The sequence below is a fragment of the Acomys minous genome, assembly GCF_964271855.1.
Source record: "Acomys minous genome assembly, chromosome: 17".
Classification (NCBI taxonomy): Eukaryota; Metazoa; Chordata; class Mammalia; order Rodentia; family Muridae; genus Acomys; species Acomys minous.
The window spans coordinates 32850449-32866167 of record NC_140500.1 but is presented as its reverse complement, the minus strand read 5'-3'; the positions used below and the strand labels follow the sequence as shown (position 1 = coordinate 32866167).

The following is a 15719-nucleotide window of genomic DNA, read 5'->3' as shown; positions in this document are numbered from 1 at the left end:
GAGCCTTAGAGGCACATCTAAAGTGACCACCTGACCCTTGGGTTTTGCAATGCCTGAAGCTCACTTCTCAAGTCCCCTCCAGATCCTGGGGGTGGTGGTGGGGGGGCAGTTTGTCTCAGTTTGTTTCAAGGCATGCATCCTTCCTTCTCTCTCCTTCCAACAGGAGACACATGCAGAGAAAGGGGCCAGGGTCATTGGAAAAGACAGAAGGAAGCAGGTTGTTATGGCACAGGTTAGCTCCCTGGAAACCCTTAGCCCACAGCAGCATTCAGGTAAGAAACCAGCCATGATGAAATAGGATGCAGCTGCCCCAGGACCACATGAGGATGTAGGAGACCCAGAACCTAAGGCCTATCTGCAAGGCCCAGGTTCCGCACCACCAACCCCAAGCACAGGATGTTCCCTTAGGTCAATACTAGGAATCTTTTTCTTTTAGTCTCTGGTGTTTGTTGAGACAAGCTCTCTCGCTGAACCAGACAAGCTAGGCAGTAAGCCCTAAGGAGCTGCCTCTCTCCCAGGGACTGTGGGAGACTACAACAAGACTTGTATGTGGGTACTTGGGACCTGAGTTCAAGTCCTCACGGTTGTACAGCTTTACTGAGCAGACCCTCCAGACCCTCTTTGCTGCAGTGATGGTTGTTCTAGTGGGAGACACTACTGCCACCTAGAGGCCACCAAAGAAACTGCCCAGATACTTAAGTACACAGGCCTAAGGCCAGGTATGGATTTCCTTTCTGCTCTCTAAATATGAGGGAGTTAGAATCAAAATCACACTAGAACTCATTTCCTGTGAGTAAATCCCCCAGCCCCCTCTCTTGGTGACTATGGTCCCGCCTTCCCCTCCAGCCACACCACCTCCGCCCTCAGGCTTCCTGGGTTGTGCATACCGCAAGCCCTCGATCTCTTGTACCTTCACCCTTCAAGGTAAAGCCTCAATTCCCCCCACCCCGCCCCGCCCCGCCCCGCCTCGCCTTGGAGTAACCAGAGAAGTATCCCCAAGCCAGGCCCTCATCTTCAGTGCCCCCTGCCTCACCTGCTGAAGGATTCGAGCACGGGAAGCCAGAGTGGTACTGTGTTCCTCGATGCCCCTCTGGGAGGCCAGAGAGATGTCCCTCAGGGGGAAGTCCACAATGGGGTACACCTGGGGAGAGACAAACAGAGTACCCCCACCTGGAGTCACGGAAGATGCCAGGGCTGACTCCACTAGGCAGAAGAGGAGACCCAGAGGAGGGAGGCCACGACTCCAAGGCCACTGCAGCAAGCCGAGGGAAACTCTTTAGACACCATTCACCCCCTTATTGGCTCAGGGAGTCTAGGACAAAAGGGGGTGTAGAGAGCTTACACTTCTGCCTGCATCTCATGTTTCCCAGGAGACCCATTCTGTGGGCCTACTGTGCGGTAGGCGTCATGCTAAGAGCCGAGATACAGCCAGGACTAAAGCAAGTGTGCCGGGCAGGAACAAAATGAATGGTGCAGAACCCCAAGCAGCAGGGTGGCAGCCCCATACAGCTTGTGCATGAGGGCACAGACTCAAGTCCCTGGGATGCCCCAGGCTGCCATAGCCCTGTCTCCCTTACGGCTCCTGCTTTGGCCCATAACACTAGCAGCCAATTCCTTTTTCCACGTCCATTCAACATCCCATCTACCTGGGCAGGGGGCTGATGACCTCATGGTGAAGGAGAGATAAACCGGTTTTTTATGATTCCCAAGTGTGGGATCAGAATGGTCTTGTGAGAGAACAGGTGAGGTTAATCCATTAAAAGACCAACCACCTCGTGTGCAAGCTTGATGGTTGCCAGCTGAAAAGATCCCGTGAACAGACTCTGGGAGGAGATATATAAATGAGCCCAGAACTGGGCTCGGGGCTTTTGGAGACGGGATAGTTTTGGCGGTTTATTGCTGCACTTCTGGATGCTCCTAGAGAGAACCGCTGGAGGGAAGGCTTCAGGGCTCCAGCTCCTGCTGAGGTTCCAGGTTCTGGTTACTCCAGGTTCCAGCAGAAGAAATCCTGCTGATTACACCAGGAGAATCATCTTGGAACTGATATCATTACGGTTTTGTTATTGTGTTCTTTAATCCTTTTTTCTTATTGTTTTAGTTAGTCGGGTTATAAGTGACGTATGCTTGGTTACTAAGTTGTTAATAAAATATATTGGTTAAGAAAATGAAGCCTACAACATGGTCCTGACATCAGGTTGCCCTCAGAGTCCCCCAGGGCCTCATCTCTGCCTGGGCAGCTCTGTCCCCATCATACCCATCTGCCCTAAACTCCACAGAGGGCCAGATGCTCCAGCTGGTCTTCAGGATGCAAACTTCCTGGCCACCCTCCTTACCATGGCATTCTCGTCTCTGAAGAGGTTTTCCCCTCTGGCTTTGGCGAGCAGCTCCCCGGGGCAGTGGAGGTGGTGTGGGGACACAAACTCAAACAGGCTGTTCTTCCTGGGAGCAAGGGAGGAAAGAGAAGCAGAGAACCGGCTGGCTTACGTGTGATGATCACTACATGGGTACAAGGCGGGAGCTGGATGGAGTGCACAGCCTCTCCAAGCTGAGTGCCCTGGCCTGGGAGGAGCCAGTCCCCATGGACCTTTGCTTGCCTAGTATTTAGCCTGGCCAGTCACAGGACCAAAGGCTTGGAGTGATTGGAGTACATCCCTGGCTGACCTACAGGTACGGACAGCATCATTAGGTGCTTGGTGACTGCTCCCCTAGCAGGTGATGCTGATGGAGCATAAGCTCAAAGCTAGATGAGGTGAGATGGCTCAGTAGGTAAGGGTGCTTACCACCAAGACTGACAAACCGAGTTCAGTATCTGGATCTCATATGGTAGAAGGGGAAAACCAACTCCTGCAGGCTGTCCTCCGACCTCCGCATGAGGGCCACAGTACTCAGATGCCTGCACATGTTTCCCAGGAGACCCTTTCTGCGGGCCTACTGTGTGATGAGCATCTTGCTACACATGCACCTGCACACTTGAACATGCTCATCCTCACACAAAGTAAAATAATAATAATAATAATAATAATAATAATAATAACAACAACAACAACTTGAAAAATTAGGATAAAATAAGCTCGGAGTCAAAGCCAGTCTGTACCCCATTACCCCACAGCTGCTCCCTCCTGAACCTGGTGGAAGCCGCCATGAGGAAAAGGGTCTCTGTACCAGCCACATTCCCCCCACCCCGCCCCCACCTCTTCCAGGCCTGGCACCTAGATGTCACTTACCACATGATGACCAGCTGGACAAAGTGCTCCAGCTTCCTCTCCCCCTTGCAGGTGGCACACGTCTTGTTCCCCCTCCCAGAGCACGTACTGCACCTGTGGCCACAGTGAGCAAGGCTCAGTGTTCTTGTGGCCCCTAGGGGCTCCCACCCCTAACCTTCTGCAGTAGAAGACTTCCTTACTGTGGTGGCATGTGCCTGCCCACTGTCACCCTCCCTCCTCTGATAGCCGTGCCCTAGTATTTCCCTGGGAGCCTACCCTTCCCACACCTAAGCCACTTGGTTCTTCTGATTTTTGTCCCCACCCTTTGTAGCCAGCTTGGGATCTCACTCCATCTTTCTGGCAACAATAAACAAACACAAGCATGGACCCAAGTCAGTGCAATGAAAGCCACCTTAGAATGTTGTTGCAACAGTTTAGAACTGAGTATCCTTTCCCACTGGGCGGCTTAGCCTGGTCCCCTCACTACTCCAGCTTGGCAATACTTTTTAAATACCTGGACCCAGCTAGACCTGATGCCATCCCAGACTTGGACTACACAGTTGTTTGGGACTGTGAATTTACTTTTTGGCAAAGCCAATTTGGACTGGGCTGTTTTACTTGGAAAATGAAATAAACTGAAATTCTAACCAAAATGCAGTCTTCACTAGCCATGCAAAAGGTACAGCCAAGCTTGGCCAGCAAGGTTTGACCACTAAACAGCCTGATTTTGAACATTTTCACTCCCTGTAGTTTTCTGTTTCCCTTTAAAGGCTTATAAATAGTGAGAAGGCATGAGCTACAAAATGTCACCATCCACTGTATGCAAAGCCAAGAGCAGAGATGGAAGTAATAGGCTGTTAAGTCAGTCAACCAACTTGCTAAGCAGTAACTCCAGCGAGGCCCTGCTCTGATGTGTAAAGGTTTTGCCCAGAGCCTGTGCTTAAAGTTAAAAATTGTCCCTCCAGCTAGCTTTTCTCAGGGCTCCTCCCTACTCCACATCCCAACAGAGCCTTCATCCTTACACCTGCCCCACATGCCACTGATGGGGCCTTGAGACAAGCTCACCCACATACAAAGTCCAAGAGCATCCAGCGTGCACAGACTCTAGGGTGCAGCCGTGAGAGAGAGATTGGGAACCGTGCCCCTTCCAGCTTCTCAGTGACCAGAAAGAAACCTAAAAGACAGGCTTCCCCCCGCCCATTGCAAACCCACTCCTACCTGCGCCTGCCCGAGCCGGAACACATGTGACATCTCCGGGGCTGCCTGGCCTTGCGCTTGGTGCCACTGCAGGACGAACACCTCACCTGTGCACATGTCCAGCCTCAGCTGCTGACTCCCAGAAACAGGGTCCAGGGCACCCTGAAACCAGCTTCTGACCCAGCCCCATGACCCTGACCCAGGTCTCTTCTTCCCCTGGGCCATAGCCTTGGTAAGAGATTTGTGGCTTATGGTTTATGGCTTGTGGCTTGTGGCTTGTGGCTTGTGGCTTGTGGCTTGTGGCTTCAGGGTCCGTGGCTTTGAGCCCTGCCAGGTACAGGTCCCTGCTTCTCCCCTCTGATTTGACACCACCCCAAGGCCCCAAGACCTGCTTCCAACCAACTGCCTAGATGGAGCCAGGAGCATAGTGGCTGACAACCAGAGTGAGGGTAGAATTCTGGTCCTTTTTAGCAAAGACCCAGGTGGGGGGGGGGGGGAGGGGGACTCCTGACATTCAAGGCAAGCTCAGGGGGAAAGGAGACAGGGAAGGGAGCTTGGGAGGAGGGAAGGACAGAAAGACCACCAGGAGCCGGGGTGGGGGTAGAGTGGGTGCTGAGGACGCCACAGGAGGCAAATGGCAGGAGGAGACATGAAAAGGAGAGAAAGGCCAGGGACAGCCCCTGGGACCTACAGTGAGCAGCTGAGTAACCAGCAGAGCCCTTGATAAAGACGGGGCAAGGTGGGACAGCAAGTGATCAGTGTGTGTCTGATGAGCAGGCTCCAACTGGGAGCCTGGGCTTGAACTTCCAGCTTCCAGAGCCAACAGATTCTGTTCGTTGCAAACCCAGGATGTAGCTGTATGCTTCAGCAGCCTATGCAAATCATCCTAGCCCCGTCCACCCCACCTCTGAAGCCCTCTGAACTTCATCTCTCTGTGTCTACCTCACAGGCTCCTGGCCATCGGCCACAGAGGGGACTGTCATGAATGATTGACCTTACAGCCAAGCGACCACCAACCATCTTGGGGCAATCAGCTGAGCCCCCTTGCCAAAGGTCATTCAAGCAGGGGTTGTTGACTGTTTACACCTCTCACTGAGGGGTGAGGAGAGTCACAAGACTCACCTGAGTACCCAACCACTCTATTCCACCTGTTATATGCAACTCTGCCTCAAGGGGGCGATAGAGTATATAGGTCTGGGAAAGGTGAACAAGGAAAGGGTCCAGCTATGCAGACATGCCCTCACCCCCGGCAGGGTAGCCCTCAGGCCCAGCATGTTGAAGGAAGAGCATCCACACCCCGTAAGTAACCCCTATGTATGCTTTCAAAAGAACCCCGGTAAGTTCATTGGTTCTCCAGAAATAAACTTTGGTGGAATTGTGCCTGGGTTTGTGGTTGAGACCTTAGAAGAAGAGATAGACATTGTTTTCATCTTTCCTTGGGAAGGCATTTTAGCAACATGGTTCGTTCTTTTACAGGGTCCTGCCCTATGCAGATCCCCAATCTGTCAGGGGGAAAGGGAGGAACGTCTACACCAAACTATCCAAGCATGAGGGGGTCACAGGAGGCACCCATTCTGACTGTCCCAGTCACGGTGGGAAATGGAAGACTTAGAAAGAGAAGATGACCCACGCGAGGTGACACTGTTGGTACAGGAGCCTCTATGCTCTTACCTACCCTGCCATCCCTGTGCCCACCCCAGCGCTCACACAGGATCACTTACTCTTATGGCCCACTAGTGACTCACCATGCCAGCCCCATGGCAGCCACTGCACTTGTAGCGGCCACGCCCATGGCATTTGTGACATTCCTGAAAGGGAAGAGTTCTCCTTGGATAGAGGTCCTTAAGCAAGATCCCTCCCAACCGTAGGATGCCATGGGTAAATAGAGGGGGAAAGGCCCTTGCAGGTAGCTAGAGATCCCAAAATGGCCTTGAATGCCAAGCTAAGGCCTCATGTTAGCACATCCCTAAGCCCAGCTCAGGTTTTCCCATGTGCTAAGAAGCAGATTCCCTGAATTCCCAACCAGCTCACTCTCTAGTTTCCTGGTAGACTAAACCACAAAGGCTGACGACATCTGCAGCCACCTGCTAGCTCATGCACATGGGCCCTGAGAGCACACAAAATGGACAATGTTTGTGCGAAAGGCAAGAAGCTTAGCTGCTAAAATCTATCATTGAACGAAAGTTTCACACCATGCAGAAAAAGAGTGAAATGCTTTTATGACCTCTTACACATCTGGTTAACTATAAGAGCTCACGGAGTCAAATTACATTCTTAAATCAAGTCTTAATGAGAAAACAGCGGACTGTGAGACAAGGACAGTATGAGGGTGTCAGTCAGCCACCAGGTTTCCCGCACTCCCTGCTAAGACAGACTTCTACACAACCCACTCTCCGCCTGGCATCCAAGGAAAAGCTCAGTGGGGTGTGTGTGGGGTGGGGTGGATGGCGAACGCTTGCGTGTGCATAGATGGAAGCCAGAGGGCGCTGTCAAGTGTCTTCTTCACTCACTCCTCGCCTATGTTTTGAGGAAAGATCTCTCACTGAATCTGGCGCTCATGACTTTGGATGGCTAGTGAGCCCCAGAGGTCCTCCTGTCCATTTTCCTGATGATGGGGTTATAGGTGCAAGCCTCCACACCCAGATGTTTACAACCAAAACTCAGGCCCCAGCTGGCTCAGCAAGCAATTTATCCACTATGTTTCAGATTTAACTCATGTCAATTTTTTTTTTGAGTCCTCCACAAGCAAGCAAGTACGCATGCGCGCAACTGCCCTAGGAATGTGTCACTTGCTATTTCCAGCTGGCAATGGGCCCCTCGCTGTGCTGTATGAACACCACCTCCCTAAGATGCATGCTGTTATTAAATTGGGCTTTATTTTTAACCCAAACATAACCCTACCAGGCTAAGCTTGGGGTGCCTTTTCTCAAAGAAGGAAGTCTGATGAAGCATGGAGAACCGGAGGAACAGACTAACACAGCAACACAGACGGTCCAGTCAGACATTACCTTCACCAAGGAAGAGTGAGGCACTTGGAACTTTCTGGTGTCTTCCTGAAACATCGGAGGCACCTGGACCTTCATATCCCAAAGCCTGGGGGAGGCACCTCTCTGTGGCCCGTCCACCGAGTGGTCTGACACGGAAGGGGGCAGCATAAGGACAGTAAAGAACAAAGGTTACAAGCTTTTGAGTATCCACCAAACAGCTAGGCACCCTTCTTGGTGCGCAGCATGAGCTGGGGCTGCAGCCCGTTGGTTAAACACTTTGGATCTGGGCTTGAATCCTGGCTCTTCTACTTCCAAGCTGTGTGACTCTAAGGAAGTGATTTAACCTCTCTGGAATTTAATCATCTCATCTCTAACATGACAATAAATAATGGACACCTAGCATGTGGGACCACAGTGACAATGAAACTGAAGAGTGTATATAAATTGCACAGCACAGGACAGGCACACTCTGAAGGATCCATGAGCAGGAGCCAGCACCACCATGCCCTGTACCCCACTGTCAACCTCTTCCTCCAGACAGCACACTGTCACACTGCAAGTACACAGAAAGGCCCTGGGAAGCTCAAAGGGCTCGTGTGATCTTCTTGGGGGAGAGGAGGAAAAGAAATCCTGGAAGGCTTCATAGAGAAGGTGACACGAGGCTGGGTTTTGAAGACTAGACTAGAGATGGCCAGCAGAAAACACAGGACACAGAGCTTCCCAGGAAAGAACGAGAAGCCCCTACAATGCATCGGAGAAGGTAGGATGGCACAGTAAGTAGGGAATCTGAGGGTCTAGAAATTTAGGAGTATTGGGTGGAAGTCCAAGCATGCTGCTGTCTTTGCAGCCAAAGTCAAATGCCAGGCTTTCCTCAGTCCCTTACAAACTACCTCCTGAGCAGGAGCACATGGCAGGGCCAGCACTGGGGACTCTCTGAGATGAAGGTCATCTCTTTGTTTTTCAGTAAGTGGGGGAGGTGAGGCTCCCCAAAGATGAGCGTCATTTTCAGTGTGAGTGGCTGAACCAAGTTCTGAGATGGTGTCCCAGCCTCAGCCTTGTCCCTGCCCAGCAAACTGACCCCAAACAGTTCACTCACTGGTCACGGGCTGAAATGTCCACTCGCTGACTCTGGATTCGCTGAAGGTCTCCAGCCGATACTGTGGATGGAAAATGCCAGTGTTGCAAGCAGCATCCTTGTCCTTCCTGCTAAGAGGACTAGGCTGCAAAAGGATCAAGCTTCCACCCGCATGGGCCTCTGGGAACCAAAGTGTGACTACCTCTGCCATGGTACCCCACCCAGAGCAACCCCAACACCCTGTGAAATTCCACAGAGGAACCATCTACAAGGCAAATCCTGCACAGGGCAATGCTTGCCCCTGGTGCATGGAGGCCACAGGTTCCCTGCTCTAAGCAGCCCTGACTCATGACAAGGTCTTTCATCTTAATCCTTATGCATAGGCCTAAGGTGAGGAGGGGCCTTGGCACCTCACGTGTGTGTGTGTGTGTGTGTGTGTGTGTGTGTGTGTGTGTGTGTGTGTATATGTGTGTGTATGTGTGTGTATGTGTGTGCGTGCGCGCGTGTGTCTGTGTATTTGTGTGTCTGTGCATCTGTGTGTCTGTGCGTCTGTGTGTGTATATGTCTGTGTGTGTATGTATGTCTGTATGTGTGTATGTCTGTGTGTGTCTGTGTGTGTATATGTCTATGTGTCTCTGTGTGTGTGCATCTGTGTGTGTATGTGTCTGTGTGTGTGTGTCTATGTGTGTATGTGTCTGTGTATCTGTGTCTGTGTATCTGTGCGTTTGTGTGTCTGGCATCTTTGTGTCTGTGTGTGTGTGTCTGTGTGTGTCTATGTGTGTATGTGTCTGTATGTGTGTCTATGTGTGTATGTGTCTGTGTGTCTGTGTGTCTGTGTGTGTGTGCATCTGTGTGTGTGTGCATCTGTGTGTGTATGTCTGTGTGTGTCTGTGTGTCTGTGTGTGTGTTTGTGTGTCTGTGTGTAAATGTCTGTGTGTTTGTGTATCTGTGTGTGTATGTCTGTGTGTGGCTGTGTGTGTGTTTGTGTGGCTGTGTGTCTATGTGTGTATGTGTCTGTATGTGTATGTATCTGTGTGTCTGTGTGAGTGTGTGTATGTCTGTGTGTGTGTGTCTATGTGTGTATGTGTCTGTGTGTGTCTATGTGTGTATTTGTCTGTGTGTCTGTGTGTGTGTGCATCTGTGTGTGTCTCTGTGTGTGTGTGTGTGTGTGTGTGTGTGTGTGTATGTGTACATTTGCATGCACATGGAAGTCAGAGGACAACCTCAGGTGTTGTTCCTCAGCTTTCTACCCTCTTTTCTGATGCAGAGTCTCACTCTGGCCTGGAACTGGCCAACTGACTAGGTTATCCAGCCACCGAGTACCTGGGATCCTCCTGTCTATGCCTCCCCAGAGCAGAAGTTGTAGGCATCCAGCTTTTTAATGTGGGTTCCGAGGACTGAACTCTGGTCATCGTGCATGTGTAGCAAGCATTGTACTGAACTGTCCCATTGCCTTCTCTTCTTTCTCTTATGAGGGGGGAAATGGAGGCTCCATGAGGCCAGCTGCTTTGTTTAGGTCACAGGGCTGCAAGCTGGCCTCTTCCTCCTCACTCGGGACCTAACCACTGCCATGGTCTGACTTGATGCGCCCTTGTCAGAGATAAAGTCTACAGCTTTAGTAAGTGTGACCTGGATTCTGTCCCTGCAGGAGCCTGAAGCCCCTTCTGTGGTCTGGATGTCATGGGTGAGATATTGCCAATTCTAAGGCACAGGCTGGACTTGGGAGACACAGGGGCGAGCCAGGATCAGTGAACTAAAGGGCTCTTTATTAGCACCATGGAAGGGTGCAAGCAGGCCCAGGGTCAGGTCAGCAAACCTGACTTTGGAGGTAGGATCTATGACATCTAGCTATGGGTATTTAATCAAATTTCTCAGCCTTTCCTGATCTCCGGTGCTGTCTCCAGATACTGGGGACAATACTGCAATGTAATGGATGGTGAGGGGGTCTGGCATGATCTCACCTCTTCCCTCAAGGTCTAGTGCACATGAGGTTGTCAATCATGATAGAGAGCCTTGTGTTCTATTATAGAGCCAGAGTATGTAGGTTGTAGAAGACACTGCTTGCATACATGCCCAGGACCAATGCCCCTACCCTCTCCCAGCATCCCCAGGGCCCCGAGTATGGCCTCCCTACCCTGCAGAGGGTTTGCTGCCTCAGCTCCTGGATGATGAGGTTCCCAGCAGCTGCACTGCTATAGCAGCACTTGGAATTCACAAAGCTGAGCAGGGCCTCACGGGCCACCTCCTCGGTCACCACAGGGACTCTGCTGTAAAGAGGACAAAGGAACAGATGTTTGGTTGGGGCCTGTGGGCTCGTCAAAGCCAGTCCCTTAGTGTGTAAGGGAGCATTGAGGCCCTAGGAGGAAAAGATCCAAGGTCTGAGGGCCTGAGGAGTCAGTGCAAGAGACATCTAGCCAAGGGGACCACATGACAGGATGCCCAGGGATGTTAGGACATTCTAGAATACCTCAAAGCCACATTAGACCAAGTATGGAGCTTAGGAAAGAGGCTGAATTACACATTAAAAAAAAATAATAAGCAGTTTACCTGAGAAATATGACTTAAGGTGAGGAAAGATGAGTTAGAGTTGACAGTTTCCATGGTCACTTGTCTCCATGCATCTGAGCATGGGGAGAGACAGAGCGCCATGGTGGGAACATGTGGGGGTGCAGAGCAGCTGCCCTGGAGGACAGGAAGCAGAGAGCCCAGGAAGGAGCCAGGGGCCTACTTCCTCCAACAAGACCCACCTCCTCCTCCCAACAGTCCACTCAGCTGTGGTGAGCAAGGGGTGAATGGAATGAAAAGGTCAATGCCCTCAGGGTCCATCCTACTCAACGCCCTTCAAGTGGGGGGAGGTGGGAGGTGGGCAGGGAGATCAAGTCTCTGACACAGGAGCCTCCAGGCTGTCTCGTCTCTAAAGTGTAGCAGGTGAATGACACTGCTTCTACAGATGGGGGAAACTGAGGTCTAGAGATGATGCCACGTGGTCATAAGAGGGCAGAAACAGACTAGATGAGGTCCCCTCCCTTTGGGGACACTAGATCTTGGCCAGAAGAACCGTGAGCACAAAAGATACTAGCTGATTCTGACGGAACTCAGTGCCCCATATTTGACCTCTTCCCTGTGGTAGGGAGGCCTGGTGGCACTCAGAGGCAGGATAAGCAGGCTACCAAGATGAGACTTGAGAGGCTGTGACCATATAATGGGGGAGGAGGTTCCCCTCAGTCACAGACCTAGGGGAGGGGAATAAGGTGAAAGCAGGAGGGAGGGAGGAACGGGAGGGTACAAGGGATGGGATAACAATTGAGATGTAATCTGAATAAATTAATTAAATTTTTAAAATTAAAAATAAAGAAAGATACTAGCTGAGGGAAGGCTGGCCCAGTGGCCACAGCCTGAGCATGGTGGAGCGGGTCCTCATCAGCCCTCTCTCTAGAAAAGCTTTCTCCCTGAAATACAGGCACCACTTACTGATGCCCTTCCCCAAAACATCTCGGAAAGGAGCCCTATGTCCTCCACCTCCCTCCTCCCCATGTGCAGTCTCCCCAGTGTCCACTCTTCCAAGAACAGCCAAGCCTGGTGTGGTGCCTAAGTGGGCAGTGTTTCCCACCAGCTAGTGTCACATGGGTTCATGCTGGGCCCAGGAAGCAGACACAGAACAGAAGTGGATGTACACAGAGGGACAGGGGCCCCAGGAGACCCCTCTAGGTAGGCCGCATGGTCAGCTGCAAGGTGTGTTTGGCAAGGGGGCCTCACCACATCCCTTCTGCACAGAGCTGGCTGAAACCCAGAGCTCTGTGACAAGTCTTCTTAAAACAAAGAGGGTGCGCATGCCCCGCTCCCTGCACTGATAGAAATCAGGGGATGGAAGACTTCAGCAACACTGAGCCAAAGTCAGTGTTTGAGCAGCACGAGCCAGACAGGCATGTGTCTGCTGAGCTCTGCAGTGGCAGGCAGGGCAAAGGCTGCCATGGACAATACACGCACCAATGAGTGTGGCCAGATTCTAGCATCATAGGACCTATACAAGCAGCCTGGGAGCTGGGTTTAGCCAAGAGGTCAGAGTTTGCAAAGGCCTGATATGGTCTGTGGTCACCACCCCTGAGGAGTCTGGCACCCTCCAGATTCCCAGACCACATCCCCAAGAGGGTCTGGCTCAGTGGGTCTGGGAGGGAGAAAGTGTCCCCCTGAGGGTTAATCGATGATTTCTGAGGCAGTGTCGGGGCTCGAAGTTCCTGGGGGGCAACAGGGCATGTGGAAATGCATGGAGACTCACCTGTGCTCCAAGACTGAGGACCAAGATGCAGGCTCCTGGGACCTCCCCAGGCTCTCCACGGGTGGGAAGAAGACCTGCCTTCCTAGAGGAGGGAGAGAGAAAACATCAGCCCAGCTAGGAAGAATGGGCATTGGTGCAATGAAAGAAAGGCTGGCCTAGTGCTAGTTCAAGGCCATCAGGGCTACAGAGAGACCTGAGGAGGAGGAGGAAGAGGAGGAGGAAAAGAAGAAGAATTATTTCCTGGGCCACAGAACTCTTCCCATTCTCCATCCCATCCCACTTCCCACTTGGCCATGGCAAGGGAGAAAGGGGAGCTATCTCAGGACCTATCCACCCATCCTCCAACCAGCAAGAGGCCCTGGAGGAAGCTGCAGGGACCATGTCCCCTCTAACTCACCACGCCCTTGAAGAAGCCAGTCATAGCTCGGCAGCCCCTCCAGGAGCTCATCAGGAGGCATCACAGGGCTTTCAGCCTCAAAGCTGAGGTCAGCCATACCTGCCATAAAGACACAAAGGGGGGGAGTGGGGACAGTGTCGTCTTTGCAATGTCAGGGGAGATGCAGCAGAGTCAGCAATAACTTCAGGGGAAGCTGAAAGATGGTGGTGGTACACACAGACACTTCATTCTTTTGGGGGAGGGTGCCATTTTCAAACCCTAGATTGGACCGAGGGTGGGCTTAGTGCAAAAGACCTTCGCTAGCACACACAAGGCCGTGGGTCTGATCCCCACTGTAGAACAAACATCAGGGAAGCTTCTAGATCCTCACCTCCACCAAAATTAAACACTATGGCCCATTCCTTCTCACTTAACATTAAGTGGCGAGCAGAAAGCTAAGCAGGGCTTGCCCTCAAGGACAATAGCGAGGCTGGTGGGGAAGGCAGCACTGAGGGTTGCTGAAGATCACAACTCATAGCTGGGGACAATGGAGGGAGAAAGAATGTCACTAACAGTGAGACAGGCCACGGAGGCTTTTTCTCAAGGTCCAAAATATCCAGGGGAAGGTTTGTAACTACAGGGAGAGCAGCCTTCTTAGCAGGAAGAGAGGTGGCTGTGACACAAAGTGACAGGGTCCCAAAGTCTTCATAGGGTTTTGCTTTGAATGAGATTGTTCATTGAAAATGTTTAGCTACCAGGGGCCAGGTTTTAGTTTTCTGTAAAGAGATAGGTGAGAGGTATTTGGACTCTGTGAGGTTAACAGTTCCTGGCTCTCTTGCCAGCTGTTACTGTCGGATTGAAAACAGCCATGCTCTGCTGAGTAAGTATAGCTTTGTCTCAATCCATTTTGTCCCAAGGATGTTATAGTGAATAAGGTAGGGGTCCTAAGCTGTATCTTGCCATCTGTCTTGGACTTTTACCTGCCAGTTTATGGAAATGCTCACCTGTGAGGAAGCACTGGGAGTCGGCGGGGGGGGGGGGGGGGAGGTCAGGAAGGTGGAGGCTGGAGTGGGGGTCTTTCTGGGCCAGGACCCACATAAGCCCATCCACTGTAGTTCCCAAGAGCTCAGCAAAGATCAAGGTCGGCGCTGAGTATAGCCAAGTCCCAGAGGGGTTAAGGGTCACCATGGTTGTGTGTAGCTACAGGCCTGGGCTCTCCAACATGCCACGCCATCCCAGGTATCACACAAATCTGTATAACCTATACCCCCCATCAAAATAGAGAAATTCATACTGGTGCCCATATAATGGGGCTGTGTAAGACAGCCTCCAGCCATGAGCTCAGCATATAGAAAAACAAAACAAAACACTCTGTCCCTGTGTGAACTTGATGTGTATTCCTTTAAAGCAGAAAACAACAATGAAAATGTCAAGTGTAGAAAGAAAGGCCACCTCTGTCTCCTGGGATGTCCCTGGCTGTCAAGCAGCCTTGGGTCAGCTAGGGCATCAAACACCAGCCCTAGAAGGGAAGACAGAGAAAAGGCCATGTGGCTGCGTGAAACCAAATAAAAGGGGCAGGAAGATAAGGAGAACGGGAGATGGGTGACTTGAGCCCCATCTATCACTCTGGAGCCACCCTGACCTCTGGGGCAGTCCCAGAACCACTAGAGTGGCCTCGCCATGCTATGTGAGTGCTGCATTTCTCTATTCACAGAACAGCAAAATGAGGCCCAGCGATTCAACCCAAGGCCACCAGCCTACACTGGGATAGCAGAAAGAAGTAAGTGCTCAGAGCTCAGGCCCTGCCTCCATGTCCCCGGGGACCCTGCACCTGTCTCTAAGTCCCCAAGCAATCTGCTACTGTGAGATTTGCCTTGCAAAGACAGATGGAGAGGTGGGGTCTTTGCTTGCCAGCCCCAAACTAATTTTCTTTTGCACAAAAAGAATTGTTCTTGTGGAGGAAAACACAGTTAACAGAGAAGCCCTCTCATTTTTTTTTAATCTTTTACAATGCCATTTTCTCTGGCTGAGAATCTTCTCTGTCCTAACAGGATCCCAAGTGTGACCTCTCCAGAGAAGCAGGACCTCAGTGCACATCTTTCATCACATCACATTCCACGCCATGTCCCTTTCTATGTGTAAGCACCACTCTGGACACTGGGAGAAAGAGCGAGCATTCATAGGCACATAGGAACATTGGGTGTGCAAAGTGCCCCATATGTGCATGTGTGTGCGTGTGACTAGAACTTCACTTAAGCAAGGACGAGAGACATGCAGACCTCTCTACCTCCACACCTCCCATCACACCCCTGCCTCTGGACCTCCCGGCTCTTTAGTCCCAAAAGCCTTGGAAACTGAAATTCAGAGAGTTGGAGTGAGCTGAGCTGAGTCACTTAGCAATTAGAAGGTAGAGCTTTGATCTGAATCTAGATCTGACTTGCTAGCCTAGCCTAGTGGGAAGGGAAACGCCGTTTGTATACTCACAGTCTGCTAAGGAGTCATAGCTAAGAGGAAAAAATGATGCTGGATATGTAAACGCCTTCAATTCCAGGGTCCATGAAGATGTGTCTGGGTCATAGACCTCCCCATAAAAGTGTTGAGCCTC

General features: G+C 51.5%; 1 protein-coding gene across 7 annotated transcripts in view; it reads right to left on the bottom strand.

The window, feature by feature from the left end:
* SSUH2 (ssu-2 homolog) overlaps positions 1–15719 on the bottom strand; it is a 257314-nt gene that overhangs the window by 173669 nt on the left and 67926 nt on the right. For 5 of the 7 annotated variants that reach the window (XM_084766759.1, XM_084766760.1, XM_084766755.1 and 2 more), the window contains exons 2-11: positions 13136–13234; positions 12739–12820; positions 10597–10729; positions 8484–8544; positions 7409–7533; positions 6146–6208; positions 4422–4507; positions 3225–3317; positions 2334–2439; positions 1034–1141 (exon numbers count right to left, since the gene is read on the bottom strand). In XM_084766759.1, the coding sequence (XP_084622885.1) occupies positions 1034–1141; positions 2334–2439; positions 3225–3317; positions 4422–4507; positions 6146–6208; positions 7409–7533; positions 8484–8544; positions 10597–10729; positions 12739–12820; positions 13136–13234 (956 nt within the window). The remainder of the gene's footprint in view (positions 1–1033; positions 1142–2333; positions 2440–3224; positions 3318–4421; positions 4508–6145; positions 6209–7408; positions 7534–8483; positions 8545–10596; positions 10730–12738; positions 12821–13135; positions 13235–15719) is intronic. The other 2 variants (XM_084766756.1, XM_084766758.1) reach the window with 1 other exon arrangement.